General features: G+C 46.7%; 1 protein-coding gene, 1 long non-coding RNA gene and 3 other non-coding genes across 6 annotated transcripts in view; 1 reads left to right on the plus strand and 4 right to left on the minus strand.

Annotated features, from left to right (window-relative positions):
- Positions 1–157: 157 nt before the first annotated feature.
- On the minus strand, positions 158–2,787 carry LOC129668218 (uncharacterized). The gene is made up of 5 exons (XR_008718884.1): positions 2,651–2,787; positions 2,219–2,326; positions 873–933; positions 613–663; positions 158–341 (listed from the first exon to the last, which is right to left on the minus strand). It is a non-coding gene; the product is annotated as an uncharacterized LOC129668218 (long non-coding RNA).
- Positions 739–831, minus strand: LOC129668338 (small nucleolar SNORD12/SNORD106). The gene has a single exon (XR_008718898.1). It is a non-coding gene; the product is annotated as a small nucleolar SNORD12/SNORD106 (small nucleolar RNA).
- LOC129668336 (small nucleolar SNORD12/SNORD106) lies at positions 1,010–1,100 on the minus strand. The gene has a single exon (XR_008718896.1). It is a non-coding gene; the product is annotated as a small nucleolar SNORD12/SNORD106 (small nucleolar RNA).
- LOC129668337 (small nucleolar SNORD12/SNORD106) lies at positions 2,394–2,483 on the minus strand. The gene has a single exon (XR_008718897.1). It is a non-coding gene; the product is annotated as a small nucleolar SNORD12/SNORD106 (small nucleolar RNA).
- A 460-nt stretch (positions 2,788–3,247) lies between the features above and the next one.
- Znfx1 (zinc finger NFX1-type containing 1) overlaps positions 3,248–17,124 on the plus strand; it is a 31,147-nt gene continuing 17,270 nt past the window's right edge. The window contains exons 1-3 of one of the 2 annotated variants that reach the window (XM_055595994.1): positions 3,248–3,438; positions 6,092–6,200; positions 9,419–11,224. In XM_055595994.1, the coding sequence (XP_055451969.1) occupies positions 6,140–6,200; positions 9,419–11,224 (1,867 nt within the window). In that variant the 5' untranslated portion in view covers positions 3,248–3,438; positions 6,092–6,139. The remainder of the gene's footprint in view (positions 3,439–6,091; positions 6,201–9,418; positions 11,225–17,124) is intronic. The other variant, XM_055595993.1, reaches the window with a different exon arrangement.

Below are 17,124 nucleotides of genomic sequence, written 5' to 3' on the forward strand. Positions count from 1 at the left end.
TGCACACCCAGGCTGACCTATAACTCAAACTGGCATTAGGGTGGGAACCGCTGGGCCCAACTTCATTGGTCCATCCCAAGTAACTACTCGGAGAAGTACCAGGATGTTCACAGGAAGCAGCTGCAGGCACTACCCAGGAATGAATCAACACAATAGATACCTGGTCAGATTTTTATTTCTACAGATAGGAGGCAAAGTTTGTTTCTGTGTCTACTTCCAGCAGCAGTACATGCTACACCACACTCCAGACTGAGTTTCTTGGCATTCTGCACAGCCGTTGAGTTGGACTGGAAAGCAGGCAACAGGGCTGATCTTTAATAAGGTTTGCATTCCAGAAGTGCCTAAGAAGAAAGTAAAAGATTGATGGTCTTGTCTGGCCCATGTCTGGTTAACTCATTTTTCGGCCCATTCCAAGGTAATAAGGCAAATGCCTGGGAACTTCTGGCAGCATAATTCCCCTCCAGTTTCTCATTTAGCAGCATGGTAAATCTGAATGTCTCAAATGATTGCAAGCCAAAGAAATTCTCTGGGAAACTTTACTGCAGAGCAGCAAGAGTCCCCATTACTAACATCCCCAGAATTGGGTCAAAACTCTCAGCAACAGAACCTCACCTGACATCAAGGAAGATCAGACCAACACTGGCACCCATGGCTCCCTCAGGCCTGTAAATAGTAAACAGATGAAGCGAAAATCATAAGTGAAACAGATCAAAAACAAAACAAGCAATTATTCCTGGGACCAATGCATCAGACAAAAACTGGCTATTAGCTTATGAGATCAACAGGGTCGATCTGATGGGGAAAAAAAGTGAAGTCATCAGCTGCACCAGCCAAACTTCTATACTGGAAAGGGACACACGGGAACTGCTTACCAAGTCTCCTACTTGCCAAGTTCACCTTCCATTCAAAGCCTCATCTTGGCTGTCTGCAAACCTGAGATAAAATGCAGAAAAGAATCTCCAATCAATTACGAGAACTGTGAGATACAACGGCAGGAGGTGCTGCTCAAGCAGGCATGTCAGACAAACTGGCTTAGAAAACAGTGCGATCAACATGGTCGATCTGACGGGGAAAAAAGTTCTGTCATCACACATGCCCGCTAACCCACAGGAGTCTAATCTTTCAATTGATAGGTTGGCAGAAGTTAGGATCAGATCCCTCCTTTATAGGCAATTGTAAAAGCATGCTGTGGTCCTTTCAGCATTAGTACACAGCAATGTTTCTCAGGAAAGCTGGTTGTTCCCAAGACTAGTATGAAGTACAATAGAAGCCTGCACAATGGTCTGTGTGGTCAAGGCCCACTGACTACAGCAATAAGGCCTACGCTAAGTACACAACTATCTCATACTTGACCGTCACTGTTCCCTTCCAAGTAAGCCATTTGTGCAGCTGACAGATTTTTTTTTGGTGGTGGGTGTGTGTGTGAAATGAGCCAATTCAAGACAAGCATATAAATGCAGGTTTACTGGGAGGGGCTCTAGGCTGGCTCACTGGTTCAAAAAAAAAAAACGGGCAGAGTAGTCATCAAGCAAGGTAGACAAGAGCATGTGCAGAGGGAGAAAAGAAGCAGAAGAACCAAAATCTCGGAATTATATATAGGGAAGAGGGAGAAGCCCCTACCACTTGGCTATAAAGTTTAGGGTACGGGCTGGAGAGATGGCTCAGAGGTTAAGAGGGCTGGCTGCTCTCCCAGAGGTCCAGAGTTCAATTCCCAGCAACCACATGGTAGCTCCCTACCACCTATAAGATCCGGTGCCCTCTACTGGCAGAGACAGACATATATATATATATATATATATATATATATATATATATATATATAAATAACTTCTTAAAAAAAAAGTTCAGGGTAGAGGGCAGGGGTATGCCAGCCACCTAGGGATTGAGGAATGCTGGAAGAACCTGAAGGTCAGGTCCCCTTTGGTTGAAATGGCACTTCAGCTCCTTGTCTGGGCCAGAACCCAACAGTTCTGATGACATGAAAACGTACCAAGAGGGTTTCTAATAGTCTGGATGTTTCTCTTAAACCTGGCCATTCATTAGGACATGTAACAAATAGCTGAGAAGCAGGACACATGCTTAATACTAACAGTGGACCCATCTCCAGCACTGGCTAAAACCATTAATCTCATTGTTAATTCTTGCACGACATTTCAAATCCCACTTAAAAAGGTTCTTCAGTGTTCCCTACATTAGTCCAAAAGACATGTGTACATACAAGATTAGGAAACCGAAGATGGTAGGCGATTTCTCATCTTCCTGGAAGCCCAAAGGTGATATCTCCTCGACCGCCATTCTCCATTCCGCATCGCTTGACCAGGCCAACCTACAGAAGAAAATCGTCAGTCGCCATATTGTCTCGACCAGAACAAAGCAGCATAAAGACTTTGGGGGCTGGTGTATCAGAAATAACTGGCAAATATTTCTAAGAAATCAGCATTTTCGATATGACGGGGAAAAAAGTGGTCATCATTTACACCAGCCAAAATACGCTTTATAGGCCAAACAAGAAGATAGGCATCTTTTCCACCTCCCGGAAGGTCAACCTGGGGCTGGCGCTGAACACGCCATGCCTGGAGACTATGACCAGCCACAGAACTAAACTTGGTAAAAAGTGAACAGAAAATTCTGCTGTGAGACCTTAACTCACCATTTGTAGATGACTCCCGCAGGGATGAGACATGCCACACAAACAATGACCACTGGAAACGTGTGAAGAACGAAAAGGAAGAGAACGCGGCGAACCTTCCTTATATAGACCAGGGCGGCTCGTGCGCCTGCGTACTGGGCCTAATGTGAGCTGCTTCCGGTAGCGGCCGCTATGCCCCCTGGGAAATGTAGTCCCCGAGCCGCACGGCCCCAGCTTGTTAATGGTTGTCCAGCCTGCCTCTAGCCCCTCCCCGTGCTCACTGGGCCTCCGGGACTGCTCGGCCTCCGCGCCATGTCGCGCTTGGCACGCACGAGCCGCCCGCCGCGTCCCCCGGCTCTGGGGCGGGCCGAAACTTGCGGCCGCCCGGGGCGCAGTCAGCCCGCCCCCCGCCGCGCCCTCCCATCAGCCGCGCCCGCGGGAGCCGCCAGTCCAGCCGCCGCCGCGGGGGCTGAGGCGACACCGCCCTTCCGCCCGCCCCGAGGGCGGGGGCGCAGGCGAGCTCGTCCCAGCCTCTCGCTGGCGCCCGGGGCACCGCCTCCTCGTCCTGCGCGGCCTCCTCCTCCTCCTCCGGGCCGCCCACCCGGCTCCTCGCTCCGCCCAGGGGCTGCGGGGACTGGAAACCGAAAGTGCGCGGCGCCGGGCGGGGCCGCGACCTGCCAGGGCCAAAGCTGAGCGCTAGCCTTGCCGAAGACGCTCCGGAGCCGGTGAGTAGCCTCCGCCCCATCCCGCACCTGCTTCTGCTGTGCTGCGACCGCTGGCGCCCCGCTCTGCCTCTGGCCGGGTGTCAGGTTAGTCTTGGAGTCCCTGTCTGCCCCGTTCAGCGTCCCCATCACCCCCGAAGTCCCTGTCCCTTTCCCTCAGTTCCTCTACATTCCCCAGAGTCCCTGTCCCCTTCCCTTAGTTCCCCTATAGCCCCCGGGGTCCCTGTCACCTTCCCTCAATTCCTCTATAGCCCCCGGGGTCCCTGTCCTCTTCCCTCAGTTCCCCTATAGCCCTTGGGGTCCCTGTCACCTTCCCTCAGTTCCTCTATAGCCCCCGGGGTCCCTGTCCCCTTCCCTCAGTTCCCCTATAGCCCTCGGGGTCCCTGTCACCTTCCCTCAGCTCCTCTATAGCTCCCGGAGCCCCTGTACCCTTAGTTCCCCTATAGCCCCCGGAGTTACTGCCTGCTCCCTCAGTTCTTCTATCTTCCCCAGAGTCCCTGTCTTCTTCCCTTAGTTTTCCTATAGCCCTCGGAGTCCCTGTCCCCTTCCCTCAGTTCCCCTATAGCCCCCGGGTTGCTGTCTGCTCCCTCAGTTCCTCTATATCCCCCAGAGTACCTCTCTGCCCCTCTTAGTTCTCCTATCATCCCCGAAGTACCTGTTCCTTTTCCTCAGTGCACCCTTAGCTCCCATCACCCACTAGGATCTTTTCCCACTCTCCTTGCCACCCCTAGAGTCCTGCTTCCTGCCTCCCACCATCACCCTCAATCCTTCCCTCAGTTTGTGTGTGTGTATATATATATATATAGTATATCTGGTTATCAGCAGCCCATTTCCCAGTCCCTGTTCTCTGCTCAGCAGCCTCATCGCCCCTAAATCCCTGTACCTTTCCATCAGCATCAGCATCATTCCCCAGAGTTGCTGTCTCCTCTCCTTAGCAGCCCCCATCACCTCCAGAGTCAGGGTCTCCTCCCCACAGCACCCAGCGCCTCCTGAGACATTAACACTACCATTACCTCCTTCCCCTCTCTTTAGTTCACCTATCCCCACCCTGATTGACCCATCATCTCAGCACCCAGTCATTCTTGGGAGCCTTTCTCAGCGTCCCCTGTAGCTCTCCACTTCATCCCCACAGTTTCCATCCTGCCTGTGATTCCAGCCTCTGGAGCCTCACCATCTCCCTCCATCTCTCCTCCCTATCTCTGTCCCCATTTCTGCTACAACCACCCTTGCCTCTGGCTTCACCCCTTTCACCTCATTCACCCAGCATCTGCAGAGCATCCTATCCTGGGCTCCCCGTTTCTAAGCTCTGCCCCACCTCTAAGCCCCCAGATCACGCTTGCTTTCTGTTCACCTTACAGTGTTTCTCTAAGGGATGCATGGTGGGGAGATTTCTCTTAGGACTTGAAACTTACCCTGCAGCGTAGCTGCCACCTCTTGCTCCATCCTTATTCCTCTCACCCCATAATTACAGCTCTCTAAATTTTGTCCCTGCAACTGCTTTACTGTTGCTGATCTTCTTCCTATCCTCCCTGCCTTGATTCCCTCAAAACCCTAAACAAAGCATTCCCCTCCTCTGTGATCCTCCATCTCTTTCCTTGCCTCTCTAGCACTTAATTTCCTTCTTTTTTTTTTTTAACACTCCCAAATTGCTGGCATTCTATTTTAGTATTTTTCAAAATAAGGAAGAAGGGGTTTTTTGTCTAAGAAAAAAATTAAAAACAAACACTAACCATTGAGCCTGCAGCATGAGAACAGGGTTTGGTAAGATTGAGGAGAAAAGACACCACAAAAATATTCCCAGGGGGAAGAAAAGGGACTCTTTTTCTGATAAGAATAAAAGCTACCTCTCACACAATGCCAAATCTATTCACAGTTTCCAGCTATGAATATTTTAAAACTGTGAGGACAGTCTCAGAACTCCTTTTGCTGAGAACTGAGTCACCATCCCCCCACCCCCTTGCACCCACATGACATGCATGAGTTCTACTGAGAAGTTCCCTGAAGGGCCTTCCTCTTCACCCAGCTTCAGAAATTATCAGGACGGAGGAAAGGCAAGACTTGCTGACTTGTAGCTTGTCCCAAGAGGTAGCACTAGTAGCTCACTTATTTTCAGGTGGTAGGGTGAACCTGTAGACTGCTGTGTCATAGGAATGCCCAGTAGGATGGTGAGCTCTTGGGTAATGTGTCAACAGGGTCTCATCTAGTCCATCTTGGCCTAAGACTCAGTGGAGGCTGTCTTTGAATATCCGATCTTCCTGCTTCTCCTTCCCAAGTGTTCTTAAATTCCTGACCCCCCGGCCTCCACCTCCCAGGGGCTGACATGAATGAACACTGCAGTTAGGCCGTGCCTGGTTTTTGACTGACACATGTGAACTCCTTTTGCCTCAGCAATCATTTTGTAAGAAAGGAAACGAAACCTAAGCAATGGATTAAGTAACCTGGTTGAAGGCAAACCAGATAGTTAGTTTGGGAGTTGATGACACTGTTTCTGACTCCAGACAAGTGGAAGGATTCCAAGAATGGGGAATTGGATCACTTGGAATTACCTAAATTGTGAGTTTAGCTTAGAGTTTTTATCACATTTGGGAATCCACAGGGTTGAGTGCTCATGCCCATGATTAAAATCTGCATGTTACTCTTAGTTAATAAATCATTAACATATAAAGGCAGAAGGGCTGGCTTCCTGGTGTTTGGGCACTGGCTGCATTTGAAGGGCACTGGTGACTCTCAGCCTGTACAGTTACAGGTAACTAAGTCAGGTGAGTGTGGAAGAACCCGGGACTCCGACATGGAAGACAGAAGACCACATCTGGAGGCCAGGCCCAGGAATCCCCCTACCAACCACAGAGGTAAGCAGCGTTTTTACCCAGTGAGGAGGCGAAGCCTGTGTGAGATGGCCTGCATTTTTCAGTTGATAAGGACCTTCTTGCCTGGTGGTGGCGGCACACACCTTCAATCCCAGCACTCAGGAGGCAGAGGCAGGCAGATCTCTGAATCTGAGGCCAGCCTGGTCTACAGAGCAAGTTCCAGGACAGCCAAGGCCTCACAGAGAAACCCTGTCTCAGAAAACAAAAAAGGGACCTCCTTAGCTACAGCATGAATGGCATGAAAATCAGCTATTCTTCATAGGAGACCTGTGAATGATACTTTGATAGAAGGCCTGTCATTCCAGCAGGGGGCCAAGAAAGCTAAGAGTTTCAGGCCAGCCAAACAGTAAGATTAAGGCCATCTTGAGCTCCCTAGTGAAACCTTGTCTCAAAAACGAGGGCACTTGCCTCAGTACCTGCCCTCCGTAAGGCTCTTGTTTGGTCCCTGATACTGTGAGGCTGAAAAAAAAAAAAAAAAATGATGGGATGTGAGAAACAAAATGACTCTTGGTTTGTAGCAGGGCTATTCAGTAGAAGCTTGGTACAGCTAAAAACTGCTTTCTAACCTCTAATAGCATCATTAGGAAATTTAAAAGGTAAATACTAACATTTAATTTTATGACTGTGTGTGTGTGTGTGTGTGTGTGTGTGTGTGTGTGTGTGTGTGTAAATTAGAGGACATTTCACAAGAGTTGGAGTTTTTTTCCTTCCACCATGTGGATCTTGAGAACTGAACTCAGATCATCAGGGTTGGTAACATGTGCCCTTATCTTCTGAGCCATTGCACTGACCTTGAATTTTTTTTAAATTAATAGCAACTTAATAAAGTGTAATGCTCTAATTTCTTTAACTTCCTCATAATTAAGATATTAACATTTATGAGAATTAATGCACATATAGACATATATGGACCAAAACATTCAAATACATAAAATAATAATAAATTTTTAAAAAATTTAGAGGCCTGCTTGGATTACAGGGCTAGATGCTATCTCAAAAAGGGCAGGGGGTGGGCGGAGAACCTATCCAGGTGGGACACTTTTTAATCCCAGTAGTAGGAAGGCAGAGGCAGACACATTTCTGTATGTTTTAAGCCAGCCTTGTCTACATAGTGAATTGCAGACTAGCCAGGATTGCACAGTGAGACCCTGTCTCAACAAAACAAACAAACAAACAAAAAAAAAAAAAAAAAAAAACACTTAAGGATATTTGCATCTGATGTAATAGAATGGTCCACTCATCTTTGTTTTTGAGACAGGGTTTCTCTGTGTAGCCCTGGCTATCCTGGTACTATAGACCATGCTGGCCTTGAACTCACAGAGACCTGCCTCCCTCTGTCTCTCAAGTGCTGGAATTAAAGGCATGTGCCACCACTGCCTGGCTAATCCAGTCATCTTTAGTCTTAAGTATTACGTACATTGGTAGCTTTCCTAACTTTTATTATTAAATTGTGCACAGCCTGTGTTTTGCAATTCTCCACACCACTCTGCTAAGGTCAGCTCTAGAGTCATTTTAGAGGAAAAGGAAGTGACTTTGAGCCTTCATGGTGCTGGCTCCCAGGGAGGCTGTTGCATCTCTCCCTGGCTTCCTTCATGAGGTGGGCACTTCATAAGCTGGGGACTGGGGCACAAATGTAGTTTCGATTTTCAGTTTCCTGAATCAAAGTTTAAGTTTCAGTTTTCAGTTTCCTACAAGGGAACTGGATGTGCGTGCTTCATTCTCTACACAATCTGTCAGCCACAAAAGTAAAAAACATCTTGGAGGGGGGAAGTGCTGCCTGCCTTGTTCCCATTCAGGCTGCATTTCCTGTTGCTGGGCAAAGGTCGGGTAGTGCTTCCTTCATGGTTTATTCCACTTGGCCTTGTTGCCTATGATAAGTTTTCAGCAGTGTAGCTTCAGAAATCACAAGACTGTCCCAAGAATAGCGCCAAACATTTTATAATTTTTATATGTATTAAAATAAATTTCCTCTGATTATGTCTGCATGAAACACTGAGATACACATTGGCAGCATCTACCTGACATTTTATAAACATTTATCTATAGCAACCAAACACTAAGAAACCAAAAAGCTACACGGTGAGGAAGAGGTCAAGCCCAGCTGCCCTGTGTTCTGATGTTTGTGCCAGCCAGACTAGAACCCTCTGAAAGTTAGGCACCAGGGCTGGAGAGATGGCTAAGTGGTTAAGAGCACCGCCTGTTCTTCTAGAGGTCCTAAGTTCAATCCCCAGCAACCGCATGGTGGCTCCCAACCATCTACACTGGGATCTGATGCCCTCTTCTGACATGCAGGTGTACATGTAGCTAGAACACTCATCTACATAAAAAATAAATAAACCAAAATTGAAAGTTAGGCACCAGCATGGGGCATGAAATAAGATATTCTCTCCAACACCTACCAGGCACTTTCCAGGCGCTCATTCAGTTTTTCTTTTGTACATTTCAGGAAAATAGTCCTTTCCTAATCTGTACAGCAGTAATAACCATCTTTTCTTGTAGTACTGGGATAGAACCCAGGGCCTCATGCAGTCAAGGCAAGTGTACTATCACTGCCTATACCCCATACCCTCCAACAGGGGCTGCCATGTAGCTCAAGTTAGGCGTCTAAGAAACTATGCTGTCCAAGTTGCCCTCGGTCTCTTCAGATGTAACAGATATGAGTCACAACAGCTGGCTCTGTAGCTCTAGCTTTTATTTATTACATAATTTGATGAGAAACTTAAAAAATTAATAAGATGGATGTGGTAACACATACTTTTGATCCCAGCACTAGGGATGCAGAGGCAGGTAAATCTCTGAGTTCGAGGGCAGCCTGACCTACAGAGTAAGTTCCAGGACAGCCAGAGCTATATACTGAGACTGTCACGGAAAAAACAAAAGGGTTTACTGTTTTTTAAACTGTGTCTGTTTAAGTACACATGTGTGCAGGTGCTTGGAGAAGCTGGAGGCATTGAGTCCCCATGGAGCTGGAGTTTTACAGTTCTTACTACCCAGCGTGGGTGCCGGGAACTGAACTCAGGAAGAGCAGTGTATGATCTTAACCAGTGAGCCATCACCCAGGCCTTGGCGAGAAACTCCTAAAATCTCTCCAAGCAAAAGCTGAGCTGCTTGTTTGTTGTGGAGGATGAAAGCGTTTGTTGTCTTCGTTGGACTGCATTACTCATGACTCTGTGCTTTTTTAATATCCCCATTGTGTTTAGGTCCTGTAGATGGAGAAGTACCACCAAGAGCTAGAAATCAAGCCAATAACCCAGCAGCCAATGCACTCCGCGGTGGAACCAACCAAGCTGGAAGGCATCCTAGGGCCAGCAACCATCCTGTGCCTTTTCGGCAGAGAGAAGAGAGATTTAGGGCAATGGGCAGGAATCCACATCAAGGAAGAAGAAACCAGGAGGATCATACCAGTGATGAAGCCAGAGACCAGAGACAAAGCCAGAATGACACCAGGACGAGAAATGACAACCAAGAGGGTAGAAACCGCAGACCACCATGGTCCAGTAACAATTTCCAGCAATGGCGGACGCCACTTCAGAATCCAGCAGAGCAGCCACAGCAGACGAAAAGACTGGGCTACAAGTTCCTGGAGAGTCTGCTGCAGAAAGAGCCCTCTGAGGTGGCCATCACACTTGCCACAAGTGTAGGGCTCAAGGAGCTGCTTTCTCATTCTTCCATGAAACCCAGCTTCCTCCAGTTGATCTGCCAAGTTCTCCGGAAGGCTTGCAGCTCCAGGATAGACCGTCAGAGCATTCTGCACGTGTTGGGCATCTTGAACAATTCCAAGTTCCTTAGAGTCTGCCTGCCAGCTTATGTGGTGGGAATGATTACTGAGCCCGTCCCTGACATTCGAAACCAGTATCCAGAACACATAAGCAACATCATCTCCCTCCTCCAGGACCTTGTCAGTGTCTTCCCTGCCAGCTCTGTGCAGGAGACCTCCATGCTCATCTCTCTCCTGCCAGCTTCTCTTAATGCTTTGAGAGCCTCTGGGGTTGACATAGAAGAGGAGACAGAGAAGAATCTGGAAAAGGTGCAGACCATCATCGAACATCTACAGGAAAAGAGGAGAGAGGGCACTTTGAGAGTGGACACCTACACGCTAGTGCAGTCTGAAGTAGAAGGCCAAGTTGAGAGCTACCGGGCCATGCCCATCTACCCCACCTACAATGAAGTGCACTTGGATGAGAGGCCCTTCCTTCGCCCCAACATCATTTCTGGGAAATATGAGAGCACTGCTGTCTACCTAGACACTCACTTCCGCCTCCTTCGCGAGGATTTTGTCAGGCCCCTTCGAGAAGGCATTTTGGAGCTTCTGCAAAGCTTTGAGGACCAGTGTCTGAGGAAGAGAAAGTTCGATGACATCCGCATCTACTTTGATGCCAGGATTATCACCCCCATGTGCTCCGCATCAGGCATCGTGTACAAAGTGCAATTTGACACAAAACCACTGAAGTTTGTTCGCTGGCAGAATTCCAAACGACTGCTCTATGGGTCATTGGTATGCATGTCCAAGGACAACTTTGAGACGTTTCTTTTTGCCACTGTTTCAAACCGAGAGCACGAAGATCTCTGCCGAGGAATTGTGCAGCTGTGCTTCAATGAGCAGAGCCAGCAGCTGCTCGCAGATGTCCAGCCCTCCGACTCTTTCCTCATGGTAGAGACAACAGCCTACTTTGAGGCTTACCGGCATGTCCTGGAAGGACTACAGGAGGTCCAGGAGGAAGATGTTCCCTTCCAGAGGAACATTGTAGAGTGTGACCCCCATGTGAAGGAGCCAAGGTACTTGCTAATGGGTGGCAGATACGATTTCACCCCCCTAATGGAGAATCCCTCAGCTACTGGGAAGCCTCTGAGGGGTGCTGAGGTCCTACGACGTCTTAGAGTTAATGTCTTAGACTTTAGCCAATGGCCCTCAAAAGAAGCCCTGAAGCTAGATGACTCCCAGATGGAAGCCTTACAGTTCGCCCTCACAAGGGAGCTGGCAATCATTCAAGGACCTCCTGGAACAGGTAAGAGGATTTCTTACAGCCTGCGACATCAGGCAAGGGAGGTTTTGCTCTAGGTGTCTAGAATGCCTCATTTACCATTATTTCCCTGAATGCAATGAGTATAGTTCATGGCATAGCGACTCATAGTGATTCCCAGGAGGATCATAGGCAAGCATAGTCATGGACCAAAATGTCAAGCTCACAAGATGGCTGCTGGGGTCAAAGAGAGGTGCGTCTTCTCGTTTGCTTGCTTTAGCCTATTTTAACCTGTAGTGTCAAGTATATAACCACAGCATGATGTGTCGAAGCACCACCTGACCTGCTTTCCCTGCCTGGTAAATAAAGTCATCTTGTGAATGGAAAGACTAAGTCAAGGAAAGGTTAAACATCCTCTTATTGAAAAGCTGTGAGGGGTTTTGAAGCTCACACAGGTGAGCAGACCTGGGACTTGAACTTGGGCAGTCTAGATGGGAAGGCCTGGCTGTCTTTGCTGCACTTCAGTACTCTCACTCACACATGACTTCCCCACATGCACTCTGATCTTGCTCTGGGGTAGTAGCTGTGGTTAGCAATCCATCTGACCTGTATTTAGTCCCGTGTTTGTATGTACATTTTTTTATTTAGCAACAAACATAAGACCACTCTTGTATACATTGACTTATATGTCATATATTTTGAGCATATTTATGCTAACAGGTATACAAAGGCTACTAAATTAACTCACCAAAAGCATATGCAAAACTAGGCAAGAAGGCAGAAGCAGGTCTTCAAAGTATGGATGAAGTAAGAGCAGTTTATGAATTAAAAAAAAAAAAAAATAAGCGGCCGGGTATGGTGGCTCATACCTATAATCTCAGCAGTCTGGGAGGCAGAGGCAGAGGCAGAGGCAGGTGGATCTCTGTGAGTTCAAGGGAAACCCTGTCTCAAAAAAAAGAGAGAGAGAAGAAAGTTGTTATGACTCATAACTTTTTATTATTTATACAGTATTCTGTATTGCATGTGTGCCTGCAGGCCAGAATTGGGCCCCAGATCTCATTGTAGATGGTTAATGAACCACTATGTGGTTGCTGAGAATTGAACTCAGGACCATTTAGGAAGAACAGCCAGTGCTCTTAACCTCTGAGCCATCTCTCTAGCCCCAATGGCTCACACCTTTAATCCCAGCAGTCAGGAGGCAGAGACAGGTGGATCTCTATGTATTCAATCTCTGTGTATTCAAAACTGGTCTTTATAGTGAGTTCCCTGACACCCAGGGCAGGATTTTATGGCTTTTCTCAGTTACTACCAGGTTCAAGGTCAGCTTGGAGCTACATCTCTGCTCTCAAAACAAACAAACAAAAAAATCATGAAGCAGAATAGAGAGTTATTTCTAACAAGAAGTACTGCTCTGATGAAAGCATGTGCAGAATGTAGGAGGAGGGGAGAGGAGGTGCCTCTTCCCCTCTTCATGCTCAGTTTGGATCGCCTTCCTTTCCAATCTGGATTCTGGGTGAGTCAGACTCTTCAGGCCAAGCTGCATGATACCCGGTTTTGTTCATCTGAGACGTTGTTTTCTGGCTCACTAATTTTAGTATTACCTTTTAAGAAATAACAGCTCACAGTTTTCAAAGTCCCTGCTACCACCCCAGCCCCTTCCTTAAGCAAATAACAAAAATGGCTGTCCTGTGTATCCTCCCGTGGAATAGCCCATGAGTCTTCACACACAGATTTACACTTGGGTTCAGCTTTCCCTGCTATAACACTGCTCTGCAGTTACTTTGTTTCTGTTGTCATGGAGATGCTTCCCTATTAGTGTGTGAGCTGTGTTCCTGGTGACTCCAGAAGGGATCTCACAGACTCCATTGTATCAGCAGATTATGAGCTATTTGGTAAATTCCCTCATCAGTGACATGTTTCAAACACTGTATGTCCAGAAGAGAAATCTATAGCTGTGTCAAGAATAATATCCATTTGTAATTGTATTTGTTTGTTGTTGTTTGAGACAGCTACTGTGTTGCCTTGATTGGCCTTCCTCACACTCACGGAGATCCACTGCTTCTGCTTCCTGGCTGTTGAGATTAAAAGCATGTGCTACCATACCTGGCTAAATTTTTTAAAACGTGTTTCAGTGCTGGGGTAGTGACAGTGCACACCTTTAATCTCAGCACTTGGGAGGCAGAGGCTGGTGGATCTCCATAAATTCGAAGCCAGGCTGATCTACAGAGTGAGTTCCAGGACAGCCAAGACTACACAGAGAAACCCTGTCTCGAGGGTCGGGGTTGGGGGAACTATTTTAATGTTTTCCCTGCATTTAAATGTATCGAATACCTACAGCAGCCAGAAGAGGGCATTAGATCCTTTGGAACTGGGGTTATAGACAACGGTGACCTACCATGTTGGCGCTAGGAACTGAACCCAGGTCCTCTGCTAGAGTAATAAGTGCTCCTAACAGCTGAGCCATCCCTGTAGCCTCCATTTGTAATGTTAACAGGGGCAGTATTGTCACATTGTTTTCTGGCAGTATAATCACATGATTAACCTGTATTCCTTCAGTTAATTAAATTAAGAGTGGCTCGCAACCACATGTAACTGCAGCTCCAGAAGATTAAATGCCCTCTTCTGGCCTCTGAAGTCAGTTGCACATTCATGTAGTGCCTGCATAGACACATAAATAAAAATATTTTTTTAATGAATACAGTTTTTGTTTGTTTGTTTGTTTGTTTGTTTGTTTTGCCCGCTGATGCACCTGTTTAATTCCAGCACTCTGGAGGCAGAGACAGGTGGATCTCTGAGTTCAAGGCCAGCCTGGTCTACAGACCAAGTTGCAGGACAGCCAGCGTAACAAAGAAAAAAAAGCTAGGCAAGGTGACACATGCCTTTAATCCCAGCACTTGGAAAGTAAAGGCAAGTGAATCTCTGAGGCCAGCCAGGATTGTGGAGAAAGAGAAATAATTAGAGCCATCACGGAAGTGGTGACCGTCAGCACTCAAGAGGCCGAGGCACAGGGGCTGCCTAGGGCTTGAGGTGAGAACTGCGTGATGAGTTCCCATCCAGCCTAGGCTGTAGACCAGACCCTGTCTGTTTTTGTTTTTGTTTTTGAGGCAGGGTTTCTCTGTGTAACCCTGGCTGTCCTAGATTCCCTCTCCCTCTCTCCTGTCCACTTATCTAAGCTCTCCTGCTGGAGGAAGACCTTGGCAGCCATTCACTGATAAGAGTGGGTAGCCTGCCCAACAAGTACCCTTTTTTCTCTGCCTTCCCTTCCCCCAAAAGGCTCCCTAGCCCCAGAGATAGTCCACAATCTAATATGTTTTGCTGGTTTTCAGTTTCCCTTTGCCAAGCTCACAATTTTGTAGTGGTTTCTGTGGTTGTCACCTTTTGTCACCTCTGTTAGTGTGGAAGGCCCAGGAAGATAGGAGTCCTGTGTCTTTCCCTTGATGCTGCATCTCTTGCTCTTGCACAGGTCTGACATCTGCTAATGGACCTTGTATATATACTATTTGAAAAAAAAAAACAGAATGAAGAACCAATCATTCCCTGTGTGGTGTTGAACTCACAATTTTCCTGTCACCCCCTCAGTTAGCTTGAAGTTTTTGAGGACAATGGCTACTTTAGCCTGACACAGTGTAGAAATTTAGACTTAATTTATGGCCAATTGTTAATGACTTTATAACTGTGAGTCTGATGGTGAAGTATTTGAGTTTTTCTTCTCATCACAAACCCAAGTGTACCATAGTATACAAAAAGCATGTCTAAAGAATTTGCCAGCTGGGCATGGAAGAGCACACCTATAATCCTAGCACTCTGGAAGGCAGAGGTAGGTGGATAGCCAAGGCTACAAAAGGAAAACAAACAAACAGCAGCTGGAGAAATGTCTCAGAGGTGAGGAGCACTGGCTGTTCTTCCAGAGGTCCTGAGTTCAATTTGCAGCAACCACATGGTGGCTCATAACCATCTGTAATGAGATCTGGTGCCCTCTTCTGGCATGCAGGTGTACATGCAGACAGCACTGTATATATAATAAATAAAGAAAAAAGTAAACAAACAAAAGAGCCTCTATTTTAATAGAGGCCTGAGCAGGTAAATCTTTGTGATGTTGAGGCCAGCCTAGCCTATCTAGCAAGTTTCAAACCAGCCAGGGCTATGTGGTGAGACCTTGTCAATAAGATTGAGAGCAATATGGATGTTATCAGTAGTCAGTGGACATCTGGGTTGGCAGCTAGTACTCAGACTCAGAGGCAAGAAGATGAGGAGTTCAGAGCCAGCCTCAGCCACATGGTGAGCTTGAGATTAGAGGAGCTACAAGGAGTCCCTGTTTTAAAAAAAATAAGTAGCTGGCTAAAATTCTTAAAAGTCAGATGATATGTGTCTCTTTGTGACTGACAGAGAACTATTTCCAAGATACTCTAAGTGAAAAAAGTAAACAAGAACACTGAAAAGAATTTGCTGCTATTTGTATCTTTTTTAAAAAAGAAAAAGAGAAAAAGGAGAAAGTCTCTGGAGAGGAGCTCAGTCTCTGTATGTATGGGCTTGGGGACACTGTCTGGACAGTCACAGAGGAATCTTAACACAGATTACTCCGGTAAGACCACATGGCTTCAGTATGTTTTTCTAGTAGACTCATATGTGCTGCTTATATTCAAACGATCTAAACAAAGAAAGAAGCCCAACTGTGGTAGTGCACCCCTTTAATCCCAGCCCTCTGGGAGGTAGAGGCAGGTGGATCGCTGTGAGTTCCAGAACACCCTGGTCTATAGTAAGTCCAGGACAGTCAGGGCTCTCTTACACAGAGAAACCCTGTCTCAAAAAAAAAAAAAAAAAAAAAAAAAGAAAGAAAGAAAAGAAAAGAAAAAAGGGGCTGGAGAGATGGCTCAGTGGTTAAGAGCACTGTCTGCTCTTCCAAATGGACCCTGGTTCAATTCCCAGCACCTACATGGCAGCTCACAACTGCCTGTAACCCCAAATCCAAGAGATCTGACACCTTCACACTAATGCACATAAAATAAAATTAAATAAATTATTTAAAAAACAAAAATAAATACATAAATTGATGATAATAATAACAGTGTATTTTTGAAAGAATTTTTAAAAATTAGCTGAGTGTAGTAGCACATGCCTTTAAAATCCTAGCACTTGAGAGGCAGAGGGAGACAGATCTCTGAGTTTGAGGCCAGCCTGGTCTACAGACAGCTGGTCTTAAAGAACAGCCAGGGCTACACAGAGAAACCCTATCTAGAAAAAAACAACAAACAAACAAAGAGCCTTTGTTATGATGTGCCTGTAAATCTGCCATTTGGAAGGTGGAGTGAGGGGTTGCAAGAGTTCTAGGCCTGCATGGGCCACATGAGATGGCATCTCAAAACAACAACAAATGGACTTTTTAAACATATAATTTATGAGCCAGTATATACCTACTCTAGTCCAGCTGCTTGAGAGATTGAGACAGGAGGATCACTTGGGCTCAGGAATTGAGGCATAGCCTGCGCAGCCTGAACACTGTCTCTACAGGAATGGTAGTCGCTCTGAGTAGTTTATTACCCCTCTTGCAAAGTGTAAATTTTGAGACCAGCATCCTGTGATGACAGGGAGGCAGTCTTGGTCCAACTAAGGCAGAAGATGAGATGGCAGCCACAGTCTCCATCTTGTAAGTCAGTGATGTGTGCAGCACACAGACAGGAGTCGGCAGCCTGAGTCTTCTGTAAGGAGAGGGACGTGGGAAGAGGAAGGCGTGATCTGGAGTGAGTGTGGAGACAAACCAAGGCTTCTCGGAGCATCAGTGGCACCAAGTGTCCTGTGTGCATTGTTTAACTGAACTATGACTACTTGTGCCTTCTGTCTTCATTGTCACAGTTAAAAGTGAAAGAAATTCACATCAGAACTTTTCATCTAGGCTGGGGATATCATTTAGGTAAGTTGCATGCATGGCTGGCATGCACGAAGCCAGC

This window comes from Psammomys obesus, unplaced genomic scaffold (assembly GCF_907164565.1).
Source record: "Psammomys obesus unplaced genomic scaffold, mPsaObe1.curated_primary_1811, whole genome shotgun sequence".
NCBI classification, from domain to species: Eukaryota; Metazoa; Chordata; class Mammalia; order Rodentia; family Muridae; genus Psammomys; species Psammomys obesus.